At 44.9% G+C, this 24,073-nt stretch overlaps 2 protein-coding genes across 2 annotated transcripts in view; both read left to right on the forward strand.

Moving 5' to 3' along the window:
• Positions 1-5,060: 5,060 nt before the first annotated feature.
• On the forward strand, positions 5,061-18,610 carry LOC143278197 (uncharacterized). The gene is made up of 4 exons (XM_076583239.1): positions 5,061-5,675; positions 8,462-8,606; positions 9,798-9,931; positions 15,559-18,610. The coding sequence occupies exons 1-4, from the start codon at positions 5,579-5,581 to the stop codon at positions 15,894-15,896; spliced, it is 714 nt and encodes a 237-aa protein (XP_076439354.1). The 5' UTR covers positions 5,061-5,578; the 3' UTR covers positions 15,897-18,610.
• Positions 18,611-21,204: 2,594 nt separating this feature from the next.
• LOC143278196 (uncharacterized) overlaps positions 21,205-24,073 on the forward strand; it is a 14,596-nt gene continuing 11,727 nt past the window's right edge. Inside the window, exons 1-2 of the mRNA XM_076583238.1 lie at positions 21,205-21,352; positions 22,807-23,169. Coding sequence (XP_076439353.1) covers positions 22,844-23,169 — 326 coding nt within the window. The 5' untranslated portion in view covers positions 21,205-21,352; positions 22,807-22,843. The remainder of the gene's footprint in view (positions 21,353-22,806; positions 23,170-24,073) is intronic.

Below are 24,073 nucleotides of genomic sequence, written 5' to 3' on the forward strand. Positions count from 1 at the left end.
ACATGACAGTCCTACACCTCAACAGTCCTATATGTCAGTATCTGACAAACATAGCAGTCCTACACCTCAACAGTCCTACACCTCAACAGTCCTACACCTCAACAGACCGACATGTCAGTGTCTGACAAACATAACAGTCCTACACCTCAACAGACCGACATGTCAGTGTCTGACAAACATGACAGACCGACATGTCAGTGTCTGACAAACATGACAGTCCTACACCTCAACAGACCGACATGTCAGTGTCTGACAAACATAACAGTCCTACACCTCAACAGACCGACATGTCAGTGTCTGACAAACATGACAGTCCTACACCTCAACAGACCGACATGTCAGTGTCTGACAAACATGACAGACCGACATGTCAGTGTCTGACAAACATGACAGTCCTACACCTCAACAGACCGACATGTCAGTGTCTGACAAACATGACAGACCGACACGTCAATGTCTGACAAACATAACAGTCCTACACCTCAACAGATCGACATGTTGGTGTCTGACAAACATAACAGTCCTACACCTCAACAGATCGACATGTTGGTGTCTGACAAACATAACAGTCCTACACCTCAACAGATCGACATGTTGGTGTCTGACAAACATAACAGTCCTACACCTCAACAGACCGACATGTCAATGTCTGACAAACATAACAGTCCTACACCTCAACAGTCCGACATGTCAATGTCTGACAAACATAACAGTCCTACACCTCAACAGACCGACATGTCAGTGTCTGACAAACATAACAGTCCTACACCTCAACAGACCGACATGTCAGTGTCTGACAAACATAACAGTCCTACACCTCAACAGACCGACATGTCAATGTCTGACAAACATAACAGTCCCACACCTCAACAGACCGACATGTCAGTGTCTGACAAACATGACAGTCCTACACCTCAACAGACCGACATGTCAGTGTCTGACAAACATGACAGACCGACATGTCAATGTCTGACAAACATAACAGTCCTACACCTCAACAGACCGACATGTCAATGTCTGACAAACATGACAGTCCTACACCTCAACAGTCCGACATGTCAGTGTCTGACAAACATGACAGTCCTACACCTCAACAGTCCGACATGTCAGTGTCTGACAAACATAACAGTCCTACACCTCAACAGACTGACATGTCAGTGTCTGACAAACATGACAGTCCTACACCTCAACAGTCCGACATGTCAGTGTCTGACAAACATAACAGTCCTACACCTCAACAGACCGACATGTCAGTGTCTGACAAACATAACAGTCCTACACCTCAACAGACCGACATGTCAGTGTCTGACAAACATAACAGTCCTACACCTCAACAGACCGACATGTCAGTGTCTGACAAACATGACAGTCCTACACCTCAACAGACCGACATGTCAGTGTCTGACAAACATAACAGTCCTACACCTCAACAGTCCGACATGTCAGTGTCTGACAAACATGACAGTCTTACACCTCAACAGACCGACATGTCAGTGTCTGACAAACATGACAGACCGACATGTCAGTGTCTGACAAACATGACAGTCCTACACCTCAACAGACCGACATGTCAGTGTCTGACAAACATGACAGACCGACATGTCAGTGTCTGACAAACATGACAGTCCTACACCTCAACAGACCGACATGTCAGTGTCTGACAAACATGACAGTCCTACACCTCAACAGACCGACATGTCAGTGTCTGACAAACATGACAGCCCCACAGCTCATCAGTCGAACATGTTAGTATCTGAAAATCTTATAGGTCCCATTCCTTAACAGTCCTACATGTCACAATCTCAGAATGTTAAGGGTTCTACTCATCAACAGTCACCGATGTCGGTATCTGATAACTGTAGAGGTCGCACACCTCAACAGTCCGACTTGTCAGTATCTGACAAACGTAACCGTTCCACACTTCAACAGTCCGACAGATCAGTATCTGATAATGTTCCCATACCTACATCTACCCCAAGAAAGAAAGAAAACTGAGGTAATGCTCAAAATTATTCTTAACAGTTAATAGTTGCAAGCAAATACCATCATTGCTGAAGAACATGCTGGATTCCGCAAAGACAGAAGTACCATCGAACAGGTCTGAAACCGGTGTACCCTTTGCGAAAACACCCCCACCAAAGGGAATTCTACCGCATCTTCATAGACTTCGACAAGGCGTTTGACAGAGTCTGGCAGGAGGCACTAAGGGCCACATTGAAATTGTTAACATCGGGCAAAAGCTTATCAACACCGTCCAGCAACTATCATGGCTCCCAACCGACTAGTGAGGTACTCACACAGGATGCTTAGTATAGAAGAGTCGTTACGTACTTCAGTTCGAGTCTGTCGGGGCTGCCTTCTGTCTCCCACGCTTACCAACATATCCCTGGAATGCATCATGACTGACGTGATTGAAGATCAAGTCAGCACATTCACCATTGGAGGAAGAACCATCATGAACCCTCGCTTAGTCGCAGACGACATTGATTTCAGTAGTTCGCATACCTGGGTTCCATTGTCAGCAATGAAGGATCCAAACTAGAAATCCTCTCATGGGTAGCAAAGACAACATTAGCACTGATCAGACTATCCCTATATGGAAGGACAGCAACATCTCCACGAAACACAAGATCAGACTCTTGCATGCACTGGTATATTTCATTTTCCTGTCTGCATGCGAGACATGACCCTCATGGGGATTTGGAAAGAATTGAAGCCATGGAAATGAGGTGTGATCTAAGAAACAAAACATCAGACAAACTGATCATGTCACCAGTGAACAAGAGCACCAAACCGTCAAGCAGCTCATCGGACCCTGTAAAGATCTGCTGACATCAGTTAGGCCGAAAAGAATGGGAGTAACACTCTTTGTGGTTCCACGCATTAACAGACCAACTTGTCAAATTGTGGTATTTTTCAAGTTCAAGTGCTTCTATAAACAGCCCAACGACCGTCATTAACAAAAAAAAAAAGAAAAAAAAAGTAAAATAAAATCAGCAAAAATAAAGAGAGAACAAAAAATAATCTTATGTCTCAACTAAAACAAAGAAAGTCTTAAGTAAATGGTCTCAATGCACCTGCTACATTCCTGTAATACGGAATTCCACAAGGTTCTGTTTGGACCTATCTTGTTTATCATGTACACGATACCAGTTTCTCGATCTCACTTTTTATCTCACGAAATATTTGCTCCTGACACACACCTGGCTCTACCAGTCACGTCAGTACAGCAACTGAACTGAAATCCATCAAGTGATTCTGACTGATGGGCAAAACTGTATTTGTGACATAAAATCTTGGACGACACTCAACGAACTGTAGTTTAATGATAAAAAAAAAGAAGTTTTGTTAACTGCCTCTTATAAGTTTAAAAAAAAAAAAAAAAAGAACCATCACTTCCAACCACTGACGATCTGCAGTAACACTTGAGACAAGATCTTGTCCATCATCCATGTTCGTAATCTGGCTGTGATTTTCGATGAGACTGGCTGAATCTTTCAAAGAGCACATCTGAAATTTGTGCTAGACAGTATACCTGTAACTATGAAAATGTGCATCATTCATCGCTGTTTTCACAGGCAACCAAAACTTCTTGTCTGCTCTCTTGTTCTGTCCAGGTATGATGATGGCAGTGCTCTCCTCACTGGCACCCCACGGTATCCCCTTCACATGCTCCAGAGAGCCGGGAAGCTGATTCTCAAATTGCCCAGGTGTGAGCATGCACCTCTTCTGAAATAATCCTTCCAGCTCACTAACTCCTACAATCATCTAAACCCTCACATCTATAATGCTCTCTCCCTTCCCACCCCTCTACTGTGTATCATCCATCTCCCCCTTTCCCTTTTCTGAGAGAGAGAGAGAGAGAGAGAGAGTTCACAGCACGGCAGTTTTCCAGTTCAGAGCGGCACAACCTCACATCACACTCACATCTTTGACTTGCTTGTTTCAACACACGCCAAAGCACATGGTTTGGGGGCCCGCAGAACACACGTCTGCCACAAAACTGTCCTTTCCTGTCTCCCTTGGCGTTAACGGTGAAGAGTGCTGAACAGCCCTGCTGCCACCACTGTGCTATGCTCTTTTCTTCACTGAGGCTCCCTGTAGCAACATCAGTCAACGTTCTTTCCGTTCAGGTCAGCTGGCACCGTTTGGGACATGACACAGTTGTTGTTTTTTCCCGCGAGTGATCTCTGGGGTTAACCTAGTTCTTGCCTGTCGTGGCGACACAGCAAGATACTTACACAGTTATGTTTTGTATTTGCGGTATAGTACGTAGGACTTGTGCATGTGTTGTCTGGCGTGAAACAAAAACGGGGGCACTCTCCCCCCTCCTGCCCCATTAGCCCAGTGCTCTGTACTCTCCATGGTTTGTTCTTTGCGCTCAGGAGATGGGCTGATTTTTTGCGTCACTTCGGGGTTAAAAAAGGGGAGAGAGAGAGTGTGTGTGTGTGTTTGTGTGTACGTGCGGGCGTGTGCGTGTCAATGTGTGTGTGTCAGTGTGTGTGTGTGTGTGTGTGTGTGTGTGTGACTTGCATATAAGATTTTTGAATGTCAGTGTGTTTAGGACCACCTCATTCTGTGTGTCTGTGTATCAATCTCTCCCTCCCTCAGACAGACAGGGATGCAGGCAGAAAGTGAAGCTTGTTCGCCTGCTTTGTTTGTAAACACACAGACCGCAGATATCTTATCTGCACAGCATCTATTTATATACTCCACAGACTGATTGCGTTCTCATGACTGACAACGAAAAAATTCGGTGGACTTCATTTTAGGTCAGGGTCACTTGACCGACACCCGGAATAACCCCAAAAGGACACACACAGGAACCCGACAGTACGATTAAAGAAACTTTTGAATTCTTCATCTGTGATATACTTATCTGTTTGCATTTGACTACATGAGTTACCTAAAATAATAAATAATCACCATCACCTACTGTATACGCTTTCGATCAAATCTGGAACAAAAATAGAACAACTTTCCAGTTATTCCATCAGTTCACTTCCAGCGCCTGTGGTCGAGGTTTTTTGGATGAAGGTGAAGGTCATCACCAGAGTGTGTTTGAGCGAAGCGGGTAGTTGTGAGTTCAAGCATTACCTGGGCGGCAGCTTTGGAGAACGGGTGTTTACGTAAATTTGATTTGTGTTTTGTCCACTCCGCAGCTAGTAAAGTGAATTCGTTTTGGATATCAAAACTGCAGAGTTGATGTAAAATGCTGTAACACTATCGCAACAACAGGTATAGGGGAAGTTATTCTATTGTCAGCAGCAACATTATTTACGTCGTCCTGTTGTGGAACTGTTGTGACGAATTGATTGAACGTCTACATTCAGATCTGTTGGTGTTCATTTATTATTCGCGTGCATGTTTAATGCTCGACACAGTATTCATTTTACCAAGCTACTACTGTATATGCAAAGAACGACCAAGACGAGACTGAGATCAAAGTTTACAAGTATTGCTGAGAAAGTCCGAACATTTCCAAGACAGAACAAGCTTGGAGTTTGATAGAAGCACGTACTGTACAGGGGGAAGACAACTCGGCAACGAATTATTTCCAAGTTTCTCAGCTGACACAATGGGTGTTCAAGGTTGGGAATTCGCTTCTGCGCTTCTCCCAGCCAGACGTTTGTGGTTATTGACTGGAATCTTCGCCCACCTTGCCACGCTGTTTGGTATGACGTGTGTTTGTTTTGTCACACTTGTTGCTGGAGGTGGTGTTGAGTTTGCTTACTGAACAAGTGTTGAGGGATACTTCCTGAGTGTTTGAGAGTCAGAGAGACTGACACACCAACACGGGGAGACGTGCACACACACACACACACACACACACACACACACACACACACACACACACACACACACACACACACACACACACACACTCACTCACACACACACACACACACACTCACTGACACACACACTCACTGACACACACACACACACACACACACACACACACACACACACACACACACACACAAGAAACAAGCCTGTGTCTTTTTCATTCAGCCACGGTGTGGTGAACCTTTTAATGGCAGACATGCCATTCCACCCGTGGTGGGATCATTGAAAAGAGGTGGGCGGGGGTGGGGGTGGGAGTCGCATGGGCACAGTATGTGTATACAGTTGTGTGCTACATAAACACTCCCCTTCTTTTGTGTAAACGAGGGTTAGACTTGCATGTCGAGTAATCATGATGTCGACATATGGGACTGACATCGATGCACGGAAGTTTGCGTACAATTCTCTCTCTCTCTGCCTCTCTCTGGCCCCCTTCTGTTCTCCATCAATGCAAGAGAGCTGGTTTATTTCATCCAAACACTTTCTATAAAAACTTTTCCTTTTTTTTTTTAAGACAGGGTTGGTTGAAAGAAAGAAGACCATAAGGAGAAAGGGTGAGATTCCAGTTAAGGTTCTTATAACGGGAATCACGCGATGAACCGACTAGACGTCGCCGTTGTTCTTCTCCTTCTTCTTCCATTAATGCTCAGCGGTCATAGTTTCAGTTTCAGTAGCTCAAGGAGGCGTCACTGCGTTCGGACAAAACCATATACGCTACACCACATACACACATCAGCGGTCATAAAGTTTGACCATTACTAGCATTTTTGTGCGTGCTGGGTATTTTCGTGTCTCCATAACCCACCGAACGCTGACATGGGTTACAGGATCTTTTACGTGCGTATTTGATCTTCTGCGTGCGTATACACACGAAGGGACTAGCAGGCACTAGCAGGTCTGTGTTGACCTGGGAGATCGGAAAAATCTCCACCCTTTACCCACCAGGCGCCGTTACCGTGATTCGAACCCAGGACCCACAGATTGAAAGTCAAACGTCTAAACCACTTGGCTATTGCGCCTTCCATCAACCGGGCCACCCGCCAGTCAAGATAACCCACAACTGCTGATAGGTCACCTTTTTAGTGTTTGGTCTTGAATGCAGAAAGTACATAGAAGTGTCAGTGTTGTCCAGCAAGGAACAGAACGTCACGTGTCGAGAAGCGTGTTTTTGCCGATGGCGACTGAAAACTTTCAAAAGACCGTGACTTTTGTGGTCTTGAGAAAAAAAATTCAGTGTTCAGTGTCAGCAAACAACTTGACTAGTCACAAAGTTGGTATAAAGATAGGAATATAAACGTTATGATCAAGCGAGTTGAAATGTTGCACTTTTTAGAGTCTGTCACTGTCAGTGTCCAGTGTTCAAGCGAAATGATGCGGTGTTGACATGTCTGACTGGAGATGTGTGCGTATGTGTCTGTCTGCCTGTTTGTTTTTCCGCAGTTTTTCTCTTGGACTGCGTGCACACACACACACACACACACACACACACACACACACACACACACACACACACACACACACACACACACACACACACTGACCCACCGCACACAAGCATGCACGTGGACGCCACATGGAATGCATACACTCACGACCTCCCACCCACTCCCAAACCTACGACCACCACGCACACACAGGAAATAGCGAACACACGCCACGCAATGAGAGAGAGGCCGGGTGGGTGACAGAGGGGGAGCGGGGGGGGGGGGGGGGGGGGGCAGCAGCAGACGAAGGAGGAGAAGAGACCAAAAGAAAGGAATAATCTGTTGTTTACTCGCACATGTTTTCCTCAACTATTATGTTGTTTTTATCCTCAATACACACGTAGTGCTGGCTTTGTGGTAACGCATCCGCACACTGGAAGCGAGAGAATCTGAGCATACGTGATTGAATCCAACACACTCGCCACTATTTTCTCCCCCATTAGTAGACCTTGAGTGATCAGGTCTGAACGCTAGTAATTCGTTTGAGACGATAAACCGGGAGTTCCCGTATGTAACATGAAATTAACCGGGATTCACAAGAACCCCGGCACGGCAACAAAGGGATTGTCCCTGGATAAAATTATGTAGAGAAATCCACTTTGATCGGAACAACAAACACGCTTGCATGCTCTCCCTGGGGAGAGCAGCCCAAATTTCAGAGAAGTCTGTTGTGACTAAGAGTAATGCAGTACAATACAGTACAATACATTGTAATACATTACATGGAGTGATGGCCTAGAGGTAACGCGTCCGCCTAGGAAGCGAGAGAATCTGAGCGCGCTGGTTCGAATCACGGTTCAGCCGCCGATATTTTCTCCCCCTCCACTAGACCTTGAGTGGTGGTCTGGACGCTAGTCATTCGGATGAGACGATAAACCGAGGTCCCGTGTGCAGCATGCACTTAGCGCACGTAAAAGAACCCACGGCAACAAAAGGGTTGTTCCTGGCAAAATTCTGTAGAAAAATCCACATCGATAGGAAAAACAAATAAAACTGCATGCAGGAAAAAATACAAAAAAAATGGGTGGCGCTGTAGTGTAGCGACGCGCAGCCCGAATTTCACACAGAGAAATCTGTTTTGATAAAAAGAAATACAAATACAAATAGAATACAATGAATTGTGTCCACAGCCAAGGCCGACCGTCCCAGTGACAGGGAAATGACGGAAGAGGAGAAATCAGCGGCGGAGGATCGCGAGTTATGCCAGAGTAATTGTAACTACGGCTGTTGTGACAACAACCAGTGCTGTCATCCCAGTGGTCCCAACCTGCCCGGGTGTGTCTGTGTGCCAGTGTGTGTGTGTGTCTGTGTGTGTGCCAGTGGAGTGTGTGTGGTGAATACGTGTGTCTGTGTTGTGTGTGAAGTATCTCTGAGTGTCAGTGTCTGATGTCTTTATCCTCTACAACATATGTATCAGTGTTCGTTCACTATCCTTTCTGCTCTTCTATCTGTTGACCTACATACCTGTTCATTTCTCTACCTGTACACACCTGTCAACCTGTCCATATCAGAGTTGCAGGGTGTCTGCTAGTTCTGTACCCCCTCTTCCCACAAACACTTGCATCGACCTTCATTCATTCTGTGTCCTCCTTTTCATCTACCTGTTTGGCTACCTACATTTTTCTGTTTTTGTACCTATTGCAATCTACCTACCTGTCAACATCTCTCTCTTTCTCAGTTTCTTCCTGCCTCTGAATATATGTGGTGTGATGGCCTAGAGGTAACGCGTCCGCCTAGGAAACGAGAGAATCTGAACGCGCAGGTTCGAATCACGGCTCAGCCGCCGATATTTTCTCCCCCTCCACCAGACCTTGAGTGGTGGTCTGGACGCTAGTCATTCGGATGAGACGATAAACCGAGGTCCCGTGTGCAGCATGCACTTAGCGCACGTAAAAGAACCCACGGCAACAAAAGGATTGTTCCTGGCAAAATTCTGTAGAAAAATCCACTTCGATAGGAAAAGCAAATAAAACCGCACGCAGGAAAAAATACAAAAAAATGGGTGGCGGTGTAGTGTAGCGACGTGCTCTCCCTGGGGAGAGCAGCCCGAATTTCACACAGAGAAATCTGTCGTGATAAAAAGAAATACAAATACAGTACATACAATTTTTTTGGTTCAGACGGAGTTTATTGATGTCATACACAAAACCTGATGTACGTAATTTTTCTTTTGTTTTTATACAAGGCTTACATATTTAGAGAAACAGTCATTTCATGGTCGTGTTTTTATTGTTTATTTATCAGCAAATTATGTTATTGTCTATTGTTGCTATTGAAATATCCATTCATGAGGGCCTGTGGCCTATTTGTGAATAGACCATTCATTACTTCATTCAAAACCATGCATTTGTTCATTCTCTGAATTAATTCATGTGTGTGCGTGCGTGCGTGTGTGTATGTGCGTGTGTGTATGTGCGTGTGTGTATGTGCGTGTGTTGTGTGTGTGTGTGTGTGTGTGTGTTACAGTTACTCCGTGCAGGTGATAGCGGTAGTGGGGGCATGCGTGGTGACCCTGTTGCTGCTCTTTCTGTGCATCGTCCGGTACCGCATGGCCGCCAAACGGCTCAACACAGCCAACAGGAGGGCGCGGCGTGACACTGGTCAGTCTGTCCGTCTGTCTATCCGTTGGATTCATCCTTGCCTGTCTGTTCCCAGAAAGTGTATCATTCATTCGTTCGTGTATTCACGAATGAATTGATTTATCTCCTCAGTCGCAGTCTCCTACTCCTGTTCCCTCAAACCATACCCAAGTCTTCGATAACCATTGTGTTTTCGATGGTATACCTACTTTTTTCTTTCACTGTTCTGAGGGCACATTTAAGCTCTGAATGCCCGTTTCGGAAAAAAAAACCAAAAAAACAAAAACGATTCACATGAAAGAAATTTGGTGTTAGTCGTGCTTTCTATTCTTTCTTTTCTCGTGATTAAGTATTCGCCTAACGCTGTTGATCCTGGCAAAATAGACACCCCTGCGCCTGTTTGTGTGTGTGTGTGTGTGTGTGTGTGTGTAGGCAAATGCACGTGTATAAGTGAGTCTGTGAGTAAGAATGAGAGGGAAGTGGGGATGCAAACAGACTGGTAGCTTAGCTGACCTGCAGACTGGTAAATTAGCTGAGACTGGTAAATTAGCTGACCTGCAGACTGGTAAATTAGCTGACCTGCAGACTGGTAGCTTAGCTGACCCGCAGACTGGTAAATTAGCTGACCCGCAGACTGGTTTTTTCTTACCTGCAGACTGGTAGCTTAGCTGACCCGCAGATTGGTAGCTTAGCTGACCCGCAGATTGGTAGCTTAGCTGACCCGCAGATTGGTAGCTTAGCTGACCTGCAGACTGGTAGCTTAGCTGACCCGCAGATTGGTAGCTTAGCTGACCTGCAGACTGGTAGCTTAGCTGACCCGCAGATTGGTAGCTTAGCTGACCTGCAGACTGGTAGCTTAGCTGACCCGCAGATTGGTAGCTTAGCTGACCTGCAGATTGGTAGCTTAGCTGACCCGCAGATTGGTAGCTTAGCTGACCTGCAGATTGGTAGCTTAGCTGACCTGCAGACTGGTAGCTTAGCTGACCTGCAGACTGGTAGCTTAGCTGACCTGCAGACTGGTAGCTTAGCTGACCCGCAGATTGGTAGCTTAGCTGACCTGCAGACTGGTAGCTTAGCTGACCCGCAGATTGGTAGCTTAGCTGACCTGCAGATTGGTAGCTTAGCTGACCCGCAGATTGGTAGCTTAGCTGACCTGCAGACTGGTAGCTTAGCTGACCTGCAGATTGGTAGCTTAGCTGACCCGCAGATTGGTAGCTTAGCTGACCTGCAGACTGGTAGCTTAGCTGACCCGCAGACTGGTAAATTAGCTGACCGGCAGACTGGTAAATTAGCTGACCCGCAGACTGGTAAATTAGCTGACCCGCAGACTGGTAAATTAGCTGACCTGCAGACTGGTAAATTAGCTGACCCGCAGACTGGTAAATTAGCTGGCCTGCAGACTGGTAGTTTAGCTGACCTGCAGACTGGTAAATTAGCTGACCCGCAGACTGGTAAATTAGCTGGCCTGCAGACTGGTAAATTAGCTGACCCGCAGACTGGTAAATTAGCTGGCCTGCAGACTGGTAGTTTAGCTGACCTGCAGACTGGTAAATTAGCTGACCCGCAGACTGGTAAATTAGCTGGCCTGCAGACTGGTAAATTAGCTGACCCGCAGACTGGTAAATTAGCTGGCCTGCAGACTGGTAGTTTAGCTGACCTGCAGACTGGTAGTTTAGCTGACCTGCAGACTGGTAAATTAGCTGACCCGCAGACGGAAAAGGACAACAACAAAAGAACACACAAACAATAAAAGAGCATATTCAAACATTGTCACATGCACGTACACTGTGACGCACACACACACCCACACACACACAAACACCCACACATACGCACGCACACACACACACACACACACACACACACACACACACACACACACACAGGCAGGCAGGCAGGCACGCACACATACACAGTTATATCGGACCACTTTGTCATTGTCAACAAAATTAAAAAAAAAAAAAAAAAAAAAAGACAGCAAATTCCTTGGCATCGGATGACACGGTTAGCACTGCAGGAAAATAAAACCCGATACAAAACTTAAAAACCAGACCCAAACAAACACCACCACTCAACCACCGAAAACCGTGGGAAGGGATTTTCAGAACATAAGGGATTACGTTGTAACTGGCAGGCGGTATGTGGGTTTGGTAACCGAATATGAAAACAACCTCACCTCACCTCACCTCACCTCACCTCACCTCAGGCCCATAACGACAAGTAGTCGTTGGGGGAAACCTGAGGACCGCAGACGCAACCTCCCTTCTCCATCTGTCTCTGTCGGCAGCCGCTGGCAGCAGCTCACGTGTATGGAGTCCGGTGCATTGTTTGATGTTCTCATGCCAGTTCTTCCGCTGTCTTCCTCTTCTTCTCCCGCCCTCGATGGTGCCTTGCATGATTGTTTTGGACAGACTGGTGTGTCGAGTGTTGTGCCCAAACCATATCAGCTTGCGTCTCTTCACAGTTGAAAGGAGAGGTTCCTGAGGTCCAGCAAGGTTCTTAATTCTGCTCCGTACATATTCACTGGTCCTGTGCTCGATCCAGGAAATTTGAAGGAGCTTCCTCAGGCATTTGTTCTCGAAAGCCTGGATCTTCCTTTCAGTTTCGGCCGTCAGTGTCCATGCCTCGCAACCATACAGTACAATGGAGACCACCAGGGCTTTGTAGAGTTTGAATTTTGTGGAGAATCGGATGTTACTTTTCCACACTCTGTTCAGTTTGGTCATGGCTGCAGTGGCTGTACCAATGCGAATTCTTATTTCTGCTTTGAAAACAACACGAAAAAAAAAAAAAAGAAAAGAAGGATAAAACTTATGACAAAAATAGGAAGGGGGGTGTATCAGTTTGGCTTGTTTGTGTGCTTTGAAGTTAATTTTATTATATAAAGAAATAATGATAATAATTTTAAAAAAGAAAGAAAGAAAAAAGAAAAAAAGGAGGGACAAAAGAAACGGAGAAAGAGGGTCAAAGTCACAACACCACACAAGGCATATGGCGCTGTGTGTGTGCGTGCGTGCGTGTGTGTTTGTGAGTGTGTGTGTGTGTGTGTGTTTGTGTGTGTGTGTGTGTGTGTGTGTGTGTGTGTGTGTGCGAGAGTGTGTTTGTGTGCGTGCTTTTGTGTGTGTTTGTGTGTGTGTTTGTGTGTGTGTAACAAATGACAAAGTGTACCGGCGCGTGTGCCCACATCCTACCTCCTTTACACTCACCTCGTCCCTTGTGTAGGACACAATGAAATATTATGTCATGATAACTGTCATAAGTGTTTAAAAAAAGAAGAAAGAAATTAAACAACCAACATACTGTTTCAGAAGTCAAAGTAACACACGAAGCATGATTAATCCGTTATTGCTCAGACCGGTCTAAAAGACTTTGTTTCAAAAGTGAATTGAATTACATAATAATGCCATCCGGTTGCAAGCATGACACAGAATTGATTGTCATGTTTTGACACGTTTTACCGCCTATTTCACCTGGTACCCCCTACCCTTTCCTCACTCATATACATACACGCCATGTCTGTACGTTACATATATATCCGATTGAATAGATTGGTGTCTTCCCGTTAGGTAGATTGAAAGAAACTGTCTTTATCTATGAATATCAAATGATTGATAGATAAAAGCATTTCGAGTGTGTGTTAAAGAGAGAGAGAGAGAGCGGTAGAGAGACGCTTTGACACTTTAATGTCATTGGCCATGAGGTCCTTATGACATGGGAAGAGAGAGAGAGAGAGCTGTGTGACGTCAGCTGTGAGAGGCCAGAGTGGAGTATTCCAGTATTTTACTTTACCAGCCTGTTTATTGCCGCATCTGATTGCTGGAGACATAACATCCAGTCACTATGTTTTATTGATCTGTGAGAGAGAGAGAGAGAGAGAGAGAGTTGTGTGTGGATATTTTTCAACCATATTGAAGAAACACAGAGCAGACATATGCATCCACACACTGCGGAAAAAAGTTCCGCCGTCCACACAGTCATCACACGAAATGAAAATGAAGGAGATATAATTACGAGAATTATTGTAGTGTCAGGTCTGCCACTCTTTGGTAAAATATTAAAAATCATGGTCACAACGGCATAAGATAAAAAGGACATGATTACAACATTTGCTCAGAACGACACGTGGTCACAACGACACGTGGTCACAACGACACGTGATCACAACGACACGTGGTCACAACGACACGTGGTCACAACGACACTTTGTCACAACGACACCTGGTCACAACGACACGTGGTCACAACGACACCAGGTCACAACCACACATGATCACAATGACATGTGGTCACATCGGCATGTAGCCAGTCAGACCGACCGACCGAGTCAGTGGCCAACTGATAGATGTACTGACGAATGCACTGCATGGTGTGGATGTACTAATGGCTTCACTGCCTGGTGTGGATGTACTGATGAATGTCCTGTCTGGTGTGGATGTACTGATGAATGTCCTGTCTGGTGTGGATGTACTGATGAATGTCCTGTCTGGTGTGGATGTACTGATGAATGTGTACTGATGAATGTCCTGTCTGGTGTGGATGTACTGACAAACGCACTGCCCGCTGTGGATGTGCTGATGGATGCACTGCCTGGTGTGGGTGTACTGATGTATGTACTGTTTGGTGTGGATGCACTGACGAGTACACAACCTGGTGTGGATGTACTGATGGATGCACAGCCTGGTGTGGATGTACTGACTAACGCACTGCCTGGTGTGGATGTACTTACTAATACACTGCCTGGTATGGATGTACTGACTGATACACTGCCTGGTGTGGATGTACTGACTGATACACTGCCTGGTGTGGATGTACTGACTGATAAACTGCCTGGTGTGGATGTACTGACTGATACACTGCCTGGTGTGGATGTACTGACTGATGCACTGCCTGGTGTGGATGTACTGATGGATGCACAGCCTGGTGTGGATGTACTGACAAACGCACTGCCTGGTGTGGATGTACGGACAAACGCACTGCCTGGTGTGGATGTACTGATGGATGCACAGCCTGGTGTGGATGTACTGACGAACGCACTGCCTGGTGTGGATGTACTGACAAACGCACTGCCTGGTGTGGATGTACTGACTAATACACTGCCTGGTGTGGATGTACTGACTAATACACTGCCTGGTGTGGATGTACTGACTAATACACTGCCTGGTGTGGATGTACTGACGGTTGCACTGACTGGTGTGGATGTACTGACTGATGCACTGCCTGGTGTGGATGTACTGACTAATGCACTGCCTGGTGTGGATGTACTGACGAACGCACTGCCTGGTGTGGATGTACTGACGGTTGCACTGCCTGGTGTGGATGTACTGACGGTTGCACTGCCTGGTGTGGATGTACTGACTAATACACTGCCTGGTGTGGATGTACTGACTGATGCACTGCCTGGTGTGGATGTACTGACAAACGCACTGCCTGGTGTGGATGTACTGACGAACGCACTGCCTGGTGTGGATGTACTGACTGATGCACTGCCTGGTGTGGATGTACTGACGAACGCACTGCCTGGTGTGGATGTACTGACGAACGCACTGCCTGGTGTGGATGTACTGACGAATGCACTGCCTGGTGTGGATGTACTGACGAACGCACTGCCTGGTGTGGATGTACTGACGGGTGCACTCCCTGGTGTTCAGGTAACGTGGAGGCAGGCCGGTCGGGCCCCAGCAGCCCAGGCGGGGGCTGCCCCTCAGTGTGTTCCGGGGTCAGCGACAGCCTGCCGGGTTCTGGCGTCTGCCGGTGGAACCCGCTGAGGACCCTGATCCTGCTGGAGGAGAGCCGCCTCTCAGTCCCCGAGGGGTCCGGCCAGATCATGTCTCCCCCGCCCTACAGCGAGCACGACCCCCAGACTCCACAGGAGCTCTTACCGCCCCCCTACGATGAGGTGGTCAAAGCTTCACACAACGTCGCGGATCCTCTGTCGTCGCCGTCATCGTCGTCTTCGACGGCAGCGACTGAAGAAACGAGGGATTAAACGCTGAGGTGTTGATGTCTGGACTGTGACGGCTAGGGACGTGTCTGTTCTGAAGGCAAATGACTGTACTGTGATAGAGCATTGTGGAGCCAGTTAGTATACATTCGTGTGAGGAGCTGTTCTGATTTCAGCCACTGTTCTTTCAGTGGACGCGATTCAGAAATCCGTTAAGTCTTTGTTTTGTGGACACGACAGGTCAGGTTGTACGCTAAGGGAGGGAAGCGGGTTGGGGGAGGGGGTTGGTGAGGTGAGCAATTTTGAAACGAGGTGTACACGCAGTTCAGTTGAATGTGCTTTGTTCTAAAAGCCAACATTATTATTTTGAAGCTACCAGAACTGTTTATGTGGTAAATTCAATTCTGAAACCGGCTGAGTTTGTGCACAGCCATTACAGTTCTGAAATAGTGATGGTTGTGTTGTAACGGAACGGAAGTCAGAGTTTGTATCGCCATGGAGCCGGTCTTTTCCGAGGCTAGAAGAGTTTGTGTGTCCGAAAGTATCACAGCTAAACAGAAATGAGCGCAGTGATCACTTCCATAAAGCGGTTCCCACTCCAGAAAACAACCGGGCTTATGCGTTAAAGGACTCAGATTTGAAACTAGTTGAGTCTGACCTTACGGCGCTGTTCTGCTTCTGGAGTCATTGAGATTGTACTGTAATGAACTCAGTTCTGAAGAACCATTCCATTTCTTGAGACAGCCTTAGCATGTCAGTCCAACCTTGAAGCCGGCTGACCTTGAAGCCATTTCAGCAACAAAGAGATCTGGCTTGTACAAGGCTATTTTATAAAACCGTTCAGGATGGGAAGGCAATGAGTTGTGAAGCAGTTTCAGACCAGTTTGTTCAGTTTATTCAGATGCGCTGCCACAACTTTAAGTTCTCAAATGCGAACAACTGAAATGGAATCGAAATATGTTTAAATTTAGTTAGCAGTTTGTATCTACTTTAATAAAACCTTTATGGTGTCCAGTCTTTCGTGAATGGGATGTGCCCGTTTCCACTGTGCAGTCAGCTGACTTCAGTCAGGAAACGAGCTTATTGCTCCAATGGCCCATACCCAGTCCTGACAGATGAGTTCCTTGGTGCCGTTGGAATCACGGCATCTTACTCATGCAGCTAACTGCACACAGCATAGCACAATCGACTATAGTATTCACTTGAGTAAATGTGAAGTACTTTCATAAGTTGCAACATTAATGAAACTTTTCAGATACACCAGAGACTGCTTTGTACTGAAATCACTGATGGTGATGAATGGTGTGTGTGTGTGTGTGTGTGTGTGTGTGTGTGACACTCGGCTTTTAACACGCAGATCTGAATTTTTCGAGTATATGATTATATAGATCTTGTTCGTTCGTTTGTTCAGTGAAAACGCACCAACCTCCCACCCACAACCTTCAGACCTGTTGATGACCAACACATTGTTCTGATGTCTCACGTATCTATAGTGGCCGGCTGTGCTGTCGATAAATACATGCAGCGGGTATAGACAATCCTATGTCTGCTGGGATGTCTTTGAATAATGGGAATTTTTTATTTTAATAATGCGAATGACTTTTTATAATGTGATTGCCTTTTTGTAACACAAAGCCTTGTTGTTGCTTTTAAATCGAGTGCCTTTTCATTACGGAATGCATGTTTTTGGTTTAGTTTTTGTTTCTTTTTGAAAAAAAAATCTAATGGGATGTCCATAAAAACAGAAGTCAGTTTTATTGACTTGGTAGATGTGTTGAACGTTTACACTAGTTTGATTATTTTCTTCGCCTTCTCCTCCTCCTTTTCATTTCCCTGATATCAGGGTTTTTCTTTGAAATAACCCGGAATGTTGTGGAAAGTAAGCAGTGTCTCGTTTCTGTATCTATTACTCGATCTTCTTTATCCCAAAACTTAAAGTAATATGATAATGCATTACATTGGCGAAACTTTTAAGAAGTTTTTATTCTTTAATTTTTTTGTCACCCAAGTGGATGAGCAACGGTTGCTTTCTGTCTTCTTTCAAGATTCCGTTCAAATTTCCGTAAAATATGACCACTGTGAGGGTTATGATTGCATGTTCTACTGCTTCATTGAAATGAAAATGTAAAGGTATTTTCATTACGTTAGCAGTTGCATGTATGCTTTTCTTTTTTCTCGCAAGGACTGTTGTATCTTTAAAAAAATCTTTCTATTCATTATGTACAAATCTCTCTTATAGAGACGTTATATAACTTGTCGATTTTGATCTTGATCTGTGTTTGTACAGCATCCATTTTTTTAATCAGATTATCGTTTTTCCTGTCTCCTTGTTCAAAACTTTCATGTTTGAAATCACAGTGAAAGTGCTCAACATGATGCATGCATGCGTGTATGTATATGTGCGTGCGTGCATGCTTACGTGCGTGCGTGTGTATGTTTGGCATATTTGCATGCGCATAAACGCGTGTATGTGTATATTTATGTGTGCACGTGTGCGTGTATTTGCGTGCTCCTGTGTATGTTTTGTGCTCGTGTGTCTGTGTGTATAAGTGCACGCGTATGTATGTGTATGCATGTGTGAGCGCGACTGTTAGTTTGCATCGTTTGCTGTGTTCAAAAGTGTATACTATTGATCAATATGCTGATGTACCATGAACAATGCTCTCTTTCCTGTTTGTGTTTAACACGAAAACGACATGTAAAAATCACTGCTGCTTGTTTTCTATGACCACTTAACTGCCTTAATAAATCTGATTTTTATACAGAACAATCGTGTTTTTCGTCCCCCAACGTCTCCTGTCCTCAAGTCGTTCTGTGTTTCCTCTGTCTTTCACTCCGGTGGGCTGTGAATGAACGGAAAGTCAGTACTTCACCCCTTTCTCTATCAAATTCAAATGGCCAGTACTCTTCTGTATATCACTCCCCCACCTCCCCACATACACACACACACACACCACGCGCGCACACACACACGCACGCACGCACTCCACATACACACAAACGCGTGCGCGCACGCTGACATTTCATGTTTGAATGTTTCAAAGTACACACCACATCTTATACTCAGTTTGGTTGGTTTTACCATTTGTAGGAGTGTTAAACCTTGATGATTTTCGTGACAAATTAATAAACATGATTCTGATTCTCTCTCTCTCTCTCTCTTCCATCTCTCTCTCTCGTGAACACACAAGCACGCGCGCGAACGTGCGCGTGCGCGCACACACACACACACTCACAAGGGGACAGAGAAAGGGAGAGTGAAGGGGTGATTTAGATGAATCAATGAAGACAGAACCACAGTGAAACGTACGATTTCTATCATCATTCAGTGAGTTGTGGTTCATTTCCGGGATCAAGAAACATTTTTTTGTTCTGTCTCCCCGTATCACACTGTGGGATACAACCACGCTCATTCTTTCTGTACCTCACACACACACACACTCACTCACTCACCGCTCACTCACACATACGTCTACCCACCTCCACACCCCCACTTCCAAACAGAGTGCTACACGATGTCAGTTTTACATTCACCACGAAACACTTTCAAATTATGGTGACAGTGCAGTTCAGCGATCACAAATCGTGTTTACACGGTGAAGTTTGTCTGAAAGGCAAGGGAGGCAAATCTTCCACTGACAAAACACTCGAACGATCGAGTACATTGGTCACAGTCCGGTTTGCCAAAACTCTCCTTCAGTCTCATTATTACTTTCTTTTTTCACTCATGTGTGTATTACCTTCTAAATTTGTGTTTATTGAGGTATGCGTACATGTACCGTTAAGGGCAGACAGTATATAGGTGCACTTGCTCCTGGAGTGACCCTTCTACAATAATATAATTTAATTCTACAACAGGGAGGTATACATGATACAGTAGAAAACACACACACACACACCGTACACATAAAGCGCTATTTCCTTTTTTCATTTGTTCGTTTTATCCGTACCATCTGTGGACAACTCCATTTCCTGTGCGGGGGGCATTACTGACCCCATACATATATATATATATATCCTCGGAACGTCTCCTTCAGTTCACGCTGGGTACTTGAGTTAACTGTACTCTGACAAAGCGTGGACGATACTATTGTAGAACCGTTCCGCAACTCCAATTTTAGTTTCAGCTGCCGACACCATAACTAAGTTGATTTCATACTTTTCCCTGCCGGTTTCAGTTGAAACGCTATCAATCACATTGTTTTTAGCAAAGCCGCCGGGTTACTTAGTTTAACCTGAAAAGGCGTCAGTCAGTGATGACTGTCTGGGCCAAACTGAACCACGTACGTGACCGTACAGTGCAGTGCACGCACACATGCAAAAACTAATGCATACGCCACATACAAGCTAAAAACTGAAACTTGACTACGAAATACTTGATATGGGTTCAGCTGAAAATAAATGACAACAAATTTGAATGATCGATACACGGTCACCCAAGTTTCGTTTACAATATGTTTTTAACTTGAACAAAAAGATAAATAAATATCTTTTAAGAAGAAATACCATCCGTAAAATTAGAAATACAAATAATGACTGAGAAAGATTGTAAAACACCTACAACCATAACAGAATAAAATCCCAGTCCATTTCATTTCACGGCCCCTAAACTCGGCTCGATCATATCTGAATCAAGTTACAAGGCTTTATATTCTGCCGGCCTGTTTCAATACCGTTGCGGTTTTGCCAGTGCAGTTGTTGCTGTGTGCTTTTTACATATTTAAAGCGGTATAAGATGATTTACTTATATGATCTATTTTGTTCATTTCTTTGTCATAACGTACCGTGACGCGGATTTAGGCGTGTGTTGACGGGTAAAAATTAATGAGCCGATGTAGGGTCGGTCTTTGTGCGATAGCTTATTTACTTGAAAGTGACTGAATATGTCGTTTCAAATAAATTCAAATATCTAAACATCTTTATTTTTTTCAAATTTATGTGGAGCTGCTTTTCTGACAAATCTGCATTCTCGCACGCCCAGTAACTGCTACTGCAACCCCGCGCGCACCCCAAAAGCAATAACAGTGGTCTTCAGTGTTCCATTGGACTTAACATGTCGTTCTCCGGGTTCCTAAATAAACTAAATCGATAATATCCTAATTTTCTGACAAGCTGTAATGGCCAGGGCAAACAATACAAGCCACCACCGGCCAGAAAGTCACCCACGCTCTGAAAATGTCTAACAAAACCTGCTCGAACTCAACATCCTTCGGTAAACTTTCCCCGCCATGTTGGTTCCGGAGCAGACGACACTCCTGAGTGGACGCGCGCACTTGTCCAATGAAAACACTCGGCACGTGGACGGCGTGTTGTGTCAACACGAGGCTGAGAACAAGGTAGCCGTAGCGACGTTTGGGTCACGTGATAAGGGCCGAAGAGGACAACCACGTAAGAACCGAGAAAACAAAAAAGACCGAATCGCAGGCCATGACCCATCCTTAGGTCAAGTATTGTGACCAGCTCAGACAGCAGAGCGTCTTGTCTGTAGACCACTTGTCAAGGTAAGTGTTTGTTTCCTAGTGAGAGAGAATGGTGGATATAATCTTGAGTGCTTCGTCTTGGCTGAGCGGATTGATAAGTTTCTAGCGAGTTGCTTGTGGTCCGGACAGGCATTGACAACGGCACGGCTGTCCGTGCCTGTTGCTGATTCCTGGTGCTGGGATTGCTCTGTAATGATGTGTTCCACTCTATCGGTCCTTTCAGTTACTGTGCGGCATAAAAAGGCAGCACGTACATTACTTGAGCCGTTCAGTCGTGAGCAATTGAGGTTACGCACGAACCGACATAAGTTAAAATCGCCGTGAATATTTGTGTGACACAGAATAAAGGGCCTGAAGTCTGCATTCTGTCCGATTTTTCACACATTTAATAGTAGCCTGGGTGTTTTTCTTCCATTAGAGAATGAAACAGGCTTCAAACAAGAGTGCTTTGTACACTTATCAGAAAAAGATCACTTAATTGATCATTGCCAAACGATTTAACATCACGGTCGTTTTGATGAAAGAGAAAATTATCAGGATCCGTAACTGGGGTGGGATTGGCACTTGTGGATCTGAAATAGTCCACAACATGCAGTCAGTTTTGAATAAACGCTAAAGTTTGCATGGTGTAACCATGTGTGTGTGTGTGTGTGTGTGTGTGTGTAGTGCTTACACTTACAAGCACATGCATGCATGCATGGAGTTAAAATTCTGCCTGAGTTTAGTGCATACTTTTGTATCTGTGTGTGCATTTACTGTGTGTGTGTGTGTGTGTGTGTGTGTGTGTGTGTGTGTGTGTAGTGCCTACTTGCAAGTACATAAACTGACTTAAAATGTGTCAGTTTTTAGTGTCAGCTTCATGTGTCTGTGTGTGCATAGACTGTACATGTGTTTGTATGTGTGTTTGTGTGTCTGTGTATGTGTGTCTGTATGTGTACACATAAGTCTGTGTGTGTGTGTGTGTGTGTGTGTGTGTGTGTAGAAGGTGATGTGTTTTTATTTCCTGTTGTGTCTTTTCTATGTCTGCGAGTATGTGTGTGTGTGTGTGTGTGTGTGTGTGTGTGTGTGTGTGTTGTTACCATGCTGTTAGACATGAGTTGACAGCATAACTGTGAGATTATTGAAGTCAGATTGTTCCACTATTGTGTTCCAGTGATTCAGGATGATGTCAAAATAAAGGGAAAAGAGAACAAACAAATTAATCAGTCGTGAATAAAGGTAAAATGCTTTCGTCATTGATTAATTGGAGATTAGAATGAAGAAATAAAGCAACAAAAAAGATTAACACTTTATCATATATGTCAAGCTTATGTTGTGCTATTTCTTTAAAATTTTTTTTTTTTTATGAATGAGCAATCACTTAATCAAAGTACAATGGTGAAATGAATCAGAATCTGTGCAAAATACTGGCTGCCAGTATCCAGCCAAACAGACCATTATCAGAATACATAACCAATCAGCAATGCCTGTTTCAGATCAGGTGACCACAACATCCACCTCATCCTTCTGACCATGTCCACCAAAATGACCACCCTGCCCCGCATCACGCCCTCCGCCACCCCCACCCCTCGCTCCATCTCAGCAGGGGGAGGCAAGTACGGACCCTACCCCCCTCCAGACCTGTCCTCGACGTGGGACCACATGAAGATCCCGCAGAGGGTAAACCCCATCGCTCCACCCCCGCCCAAGAAACGCATCAACAGCAGCTGGGAGACGGTGGACCAGCACTGGCACAACGACAAGCGCAGGATTATCATGCAGCAGCGCGAACACACCAGATACCACTCTGCCTGGTCCAAGGCCTTCTACGGCTCTCCTGCTGATCAGGAAGCCTACAGGTATGGATGGAGTCACTTTGTGTAACGATTACCGCTTTTGACTGTCTTCATACACTGTATTGTATTGTATTGTATTGCTGCATTGTATTGTATTGTATTGTATTGTTTTATATTGTAGTGCTGTGCTGCCCTGCGTTATGCTGCGTTGCGTTGCATTGCATTGTGCTGTGTTGCATTGTATACCATTGTATTGTGTTTTATTGTGTTGTTGTTTTTTTAAAGGAAAGAACAGATTTCTCCATGTGAAATTCATGGAAGCCAGCTGCTACAGTGCAGTGTATGTCATCCTTTTTTGTTTGCTTGTTTGTTTGTAAGAGTGTTTGTTTTACTATCAAAATAGATTTCTCTGTAGAATTTTACCAGGGATGACCCTTTTGTTGCTATGGGTTCTTCTATGTGCGCTAAGTGCATGTTGCATATGGGGCTTCCCTTTATCATATTGTTTGAAAGACCAGTACCCAGACCACCACTCAAGGTCCAGTAGAGAGGGGAGTAAAAATCCCAGTTTGTATATGAGACTGGAACCTATGGGACACATTACAACCAGACCACCACTCTACACAGATTGTTATCTTATGTATTTCTTATTCTTTTCTTCTTTTTTCAACCAGAACACTGTTTATTAAACTAAGACTGTTAGCTGAGACATGGAAGGCACACGGTAAATTAACCAATTATTTCAAGTTAAGACATCACTGCCATGTTACTTGTTTCTTTGTCTTCTTTTTCTAAGAGTGTGGGCTGCAACGCCTGCATTCATTCATTTCTACCAGCGGGATTTTACTAGCACAACCCATTACCAGGCAGCCCTAATTCATGCACACTGCATATTTTTGTGTTTCCATAATCCAGGCCATTAAACATGAATTACTGGAGGTTTTTTCGGTGTGTTTGATCTTTTGCA

Source organism: Babylonia areolata, unplaced genomic scaffold (genome assembly GCF_041734735.1).
Source record: "Babylonia areolata isolate BAREFJ2019XMU unplaced genomic scaffold, ASM4173473v1 superscaf4, whole genome shotgun sequence".
Lineage (NCBI taxonomy): Eukaryota > Metazoa > Mollusca > Gastropoda > Neogastropoda > Buccinidae > Babylonia > Babylonia areolata.

What these genes read in the sequence shown, in the direction of transcription:
- LOC143278197 (XM_076583239.1), top strand. Translation starts at nt 5,579, where the DNA reads ATGGGTGTTCAAGGTTGGGAATTCGCTTCTGCGCTTCTCCCAGCCAGA. An exon ending in CCACCTTGCCACGCTGTTTG is followed by an intron (nt 5,676 to 8,461) that starts GTATGACGTGTG and finishes TTGTGTCCACAG; the next exon opens with CCAAGGCCGACCGTCCCAGT. An exon ending in AGTGGTCCCAACCTGCCCGG is followed by an intron (nt 8,607 to 9,797) that starts GTGTGTCTGTGT and finishes TGTGTGTTACAG; the next exon opens with TTACTCCGTGCAGGTGATAG.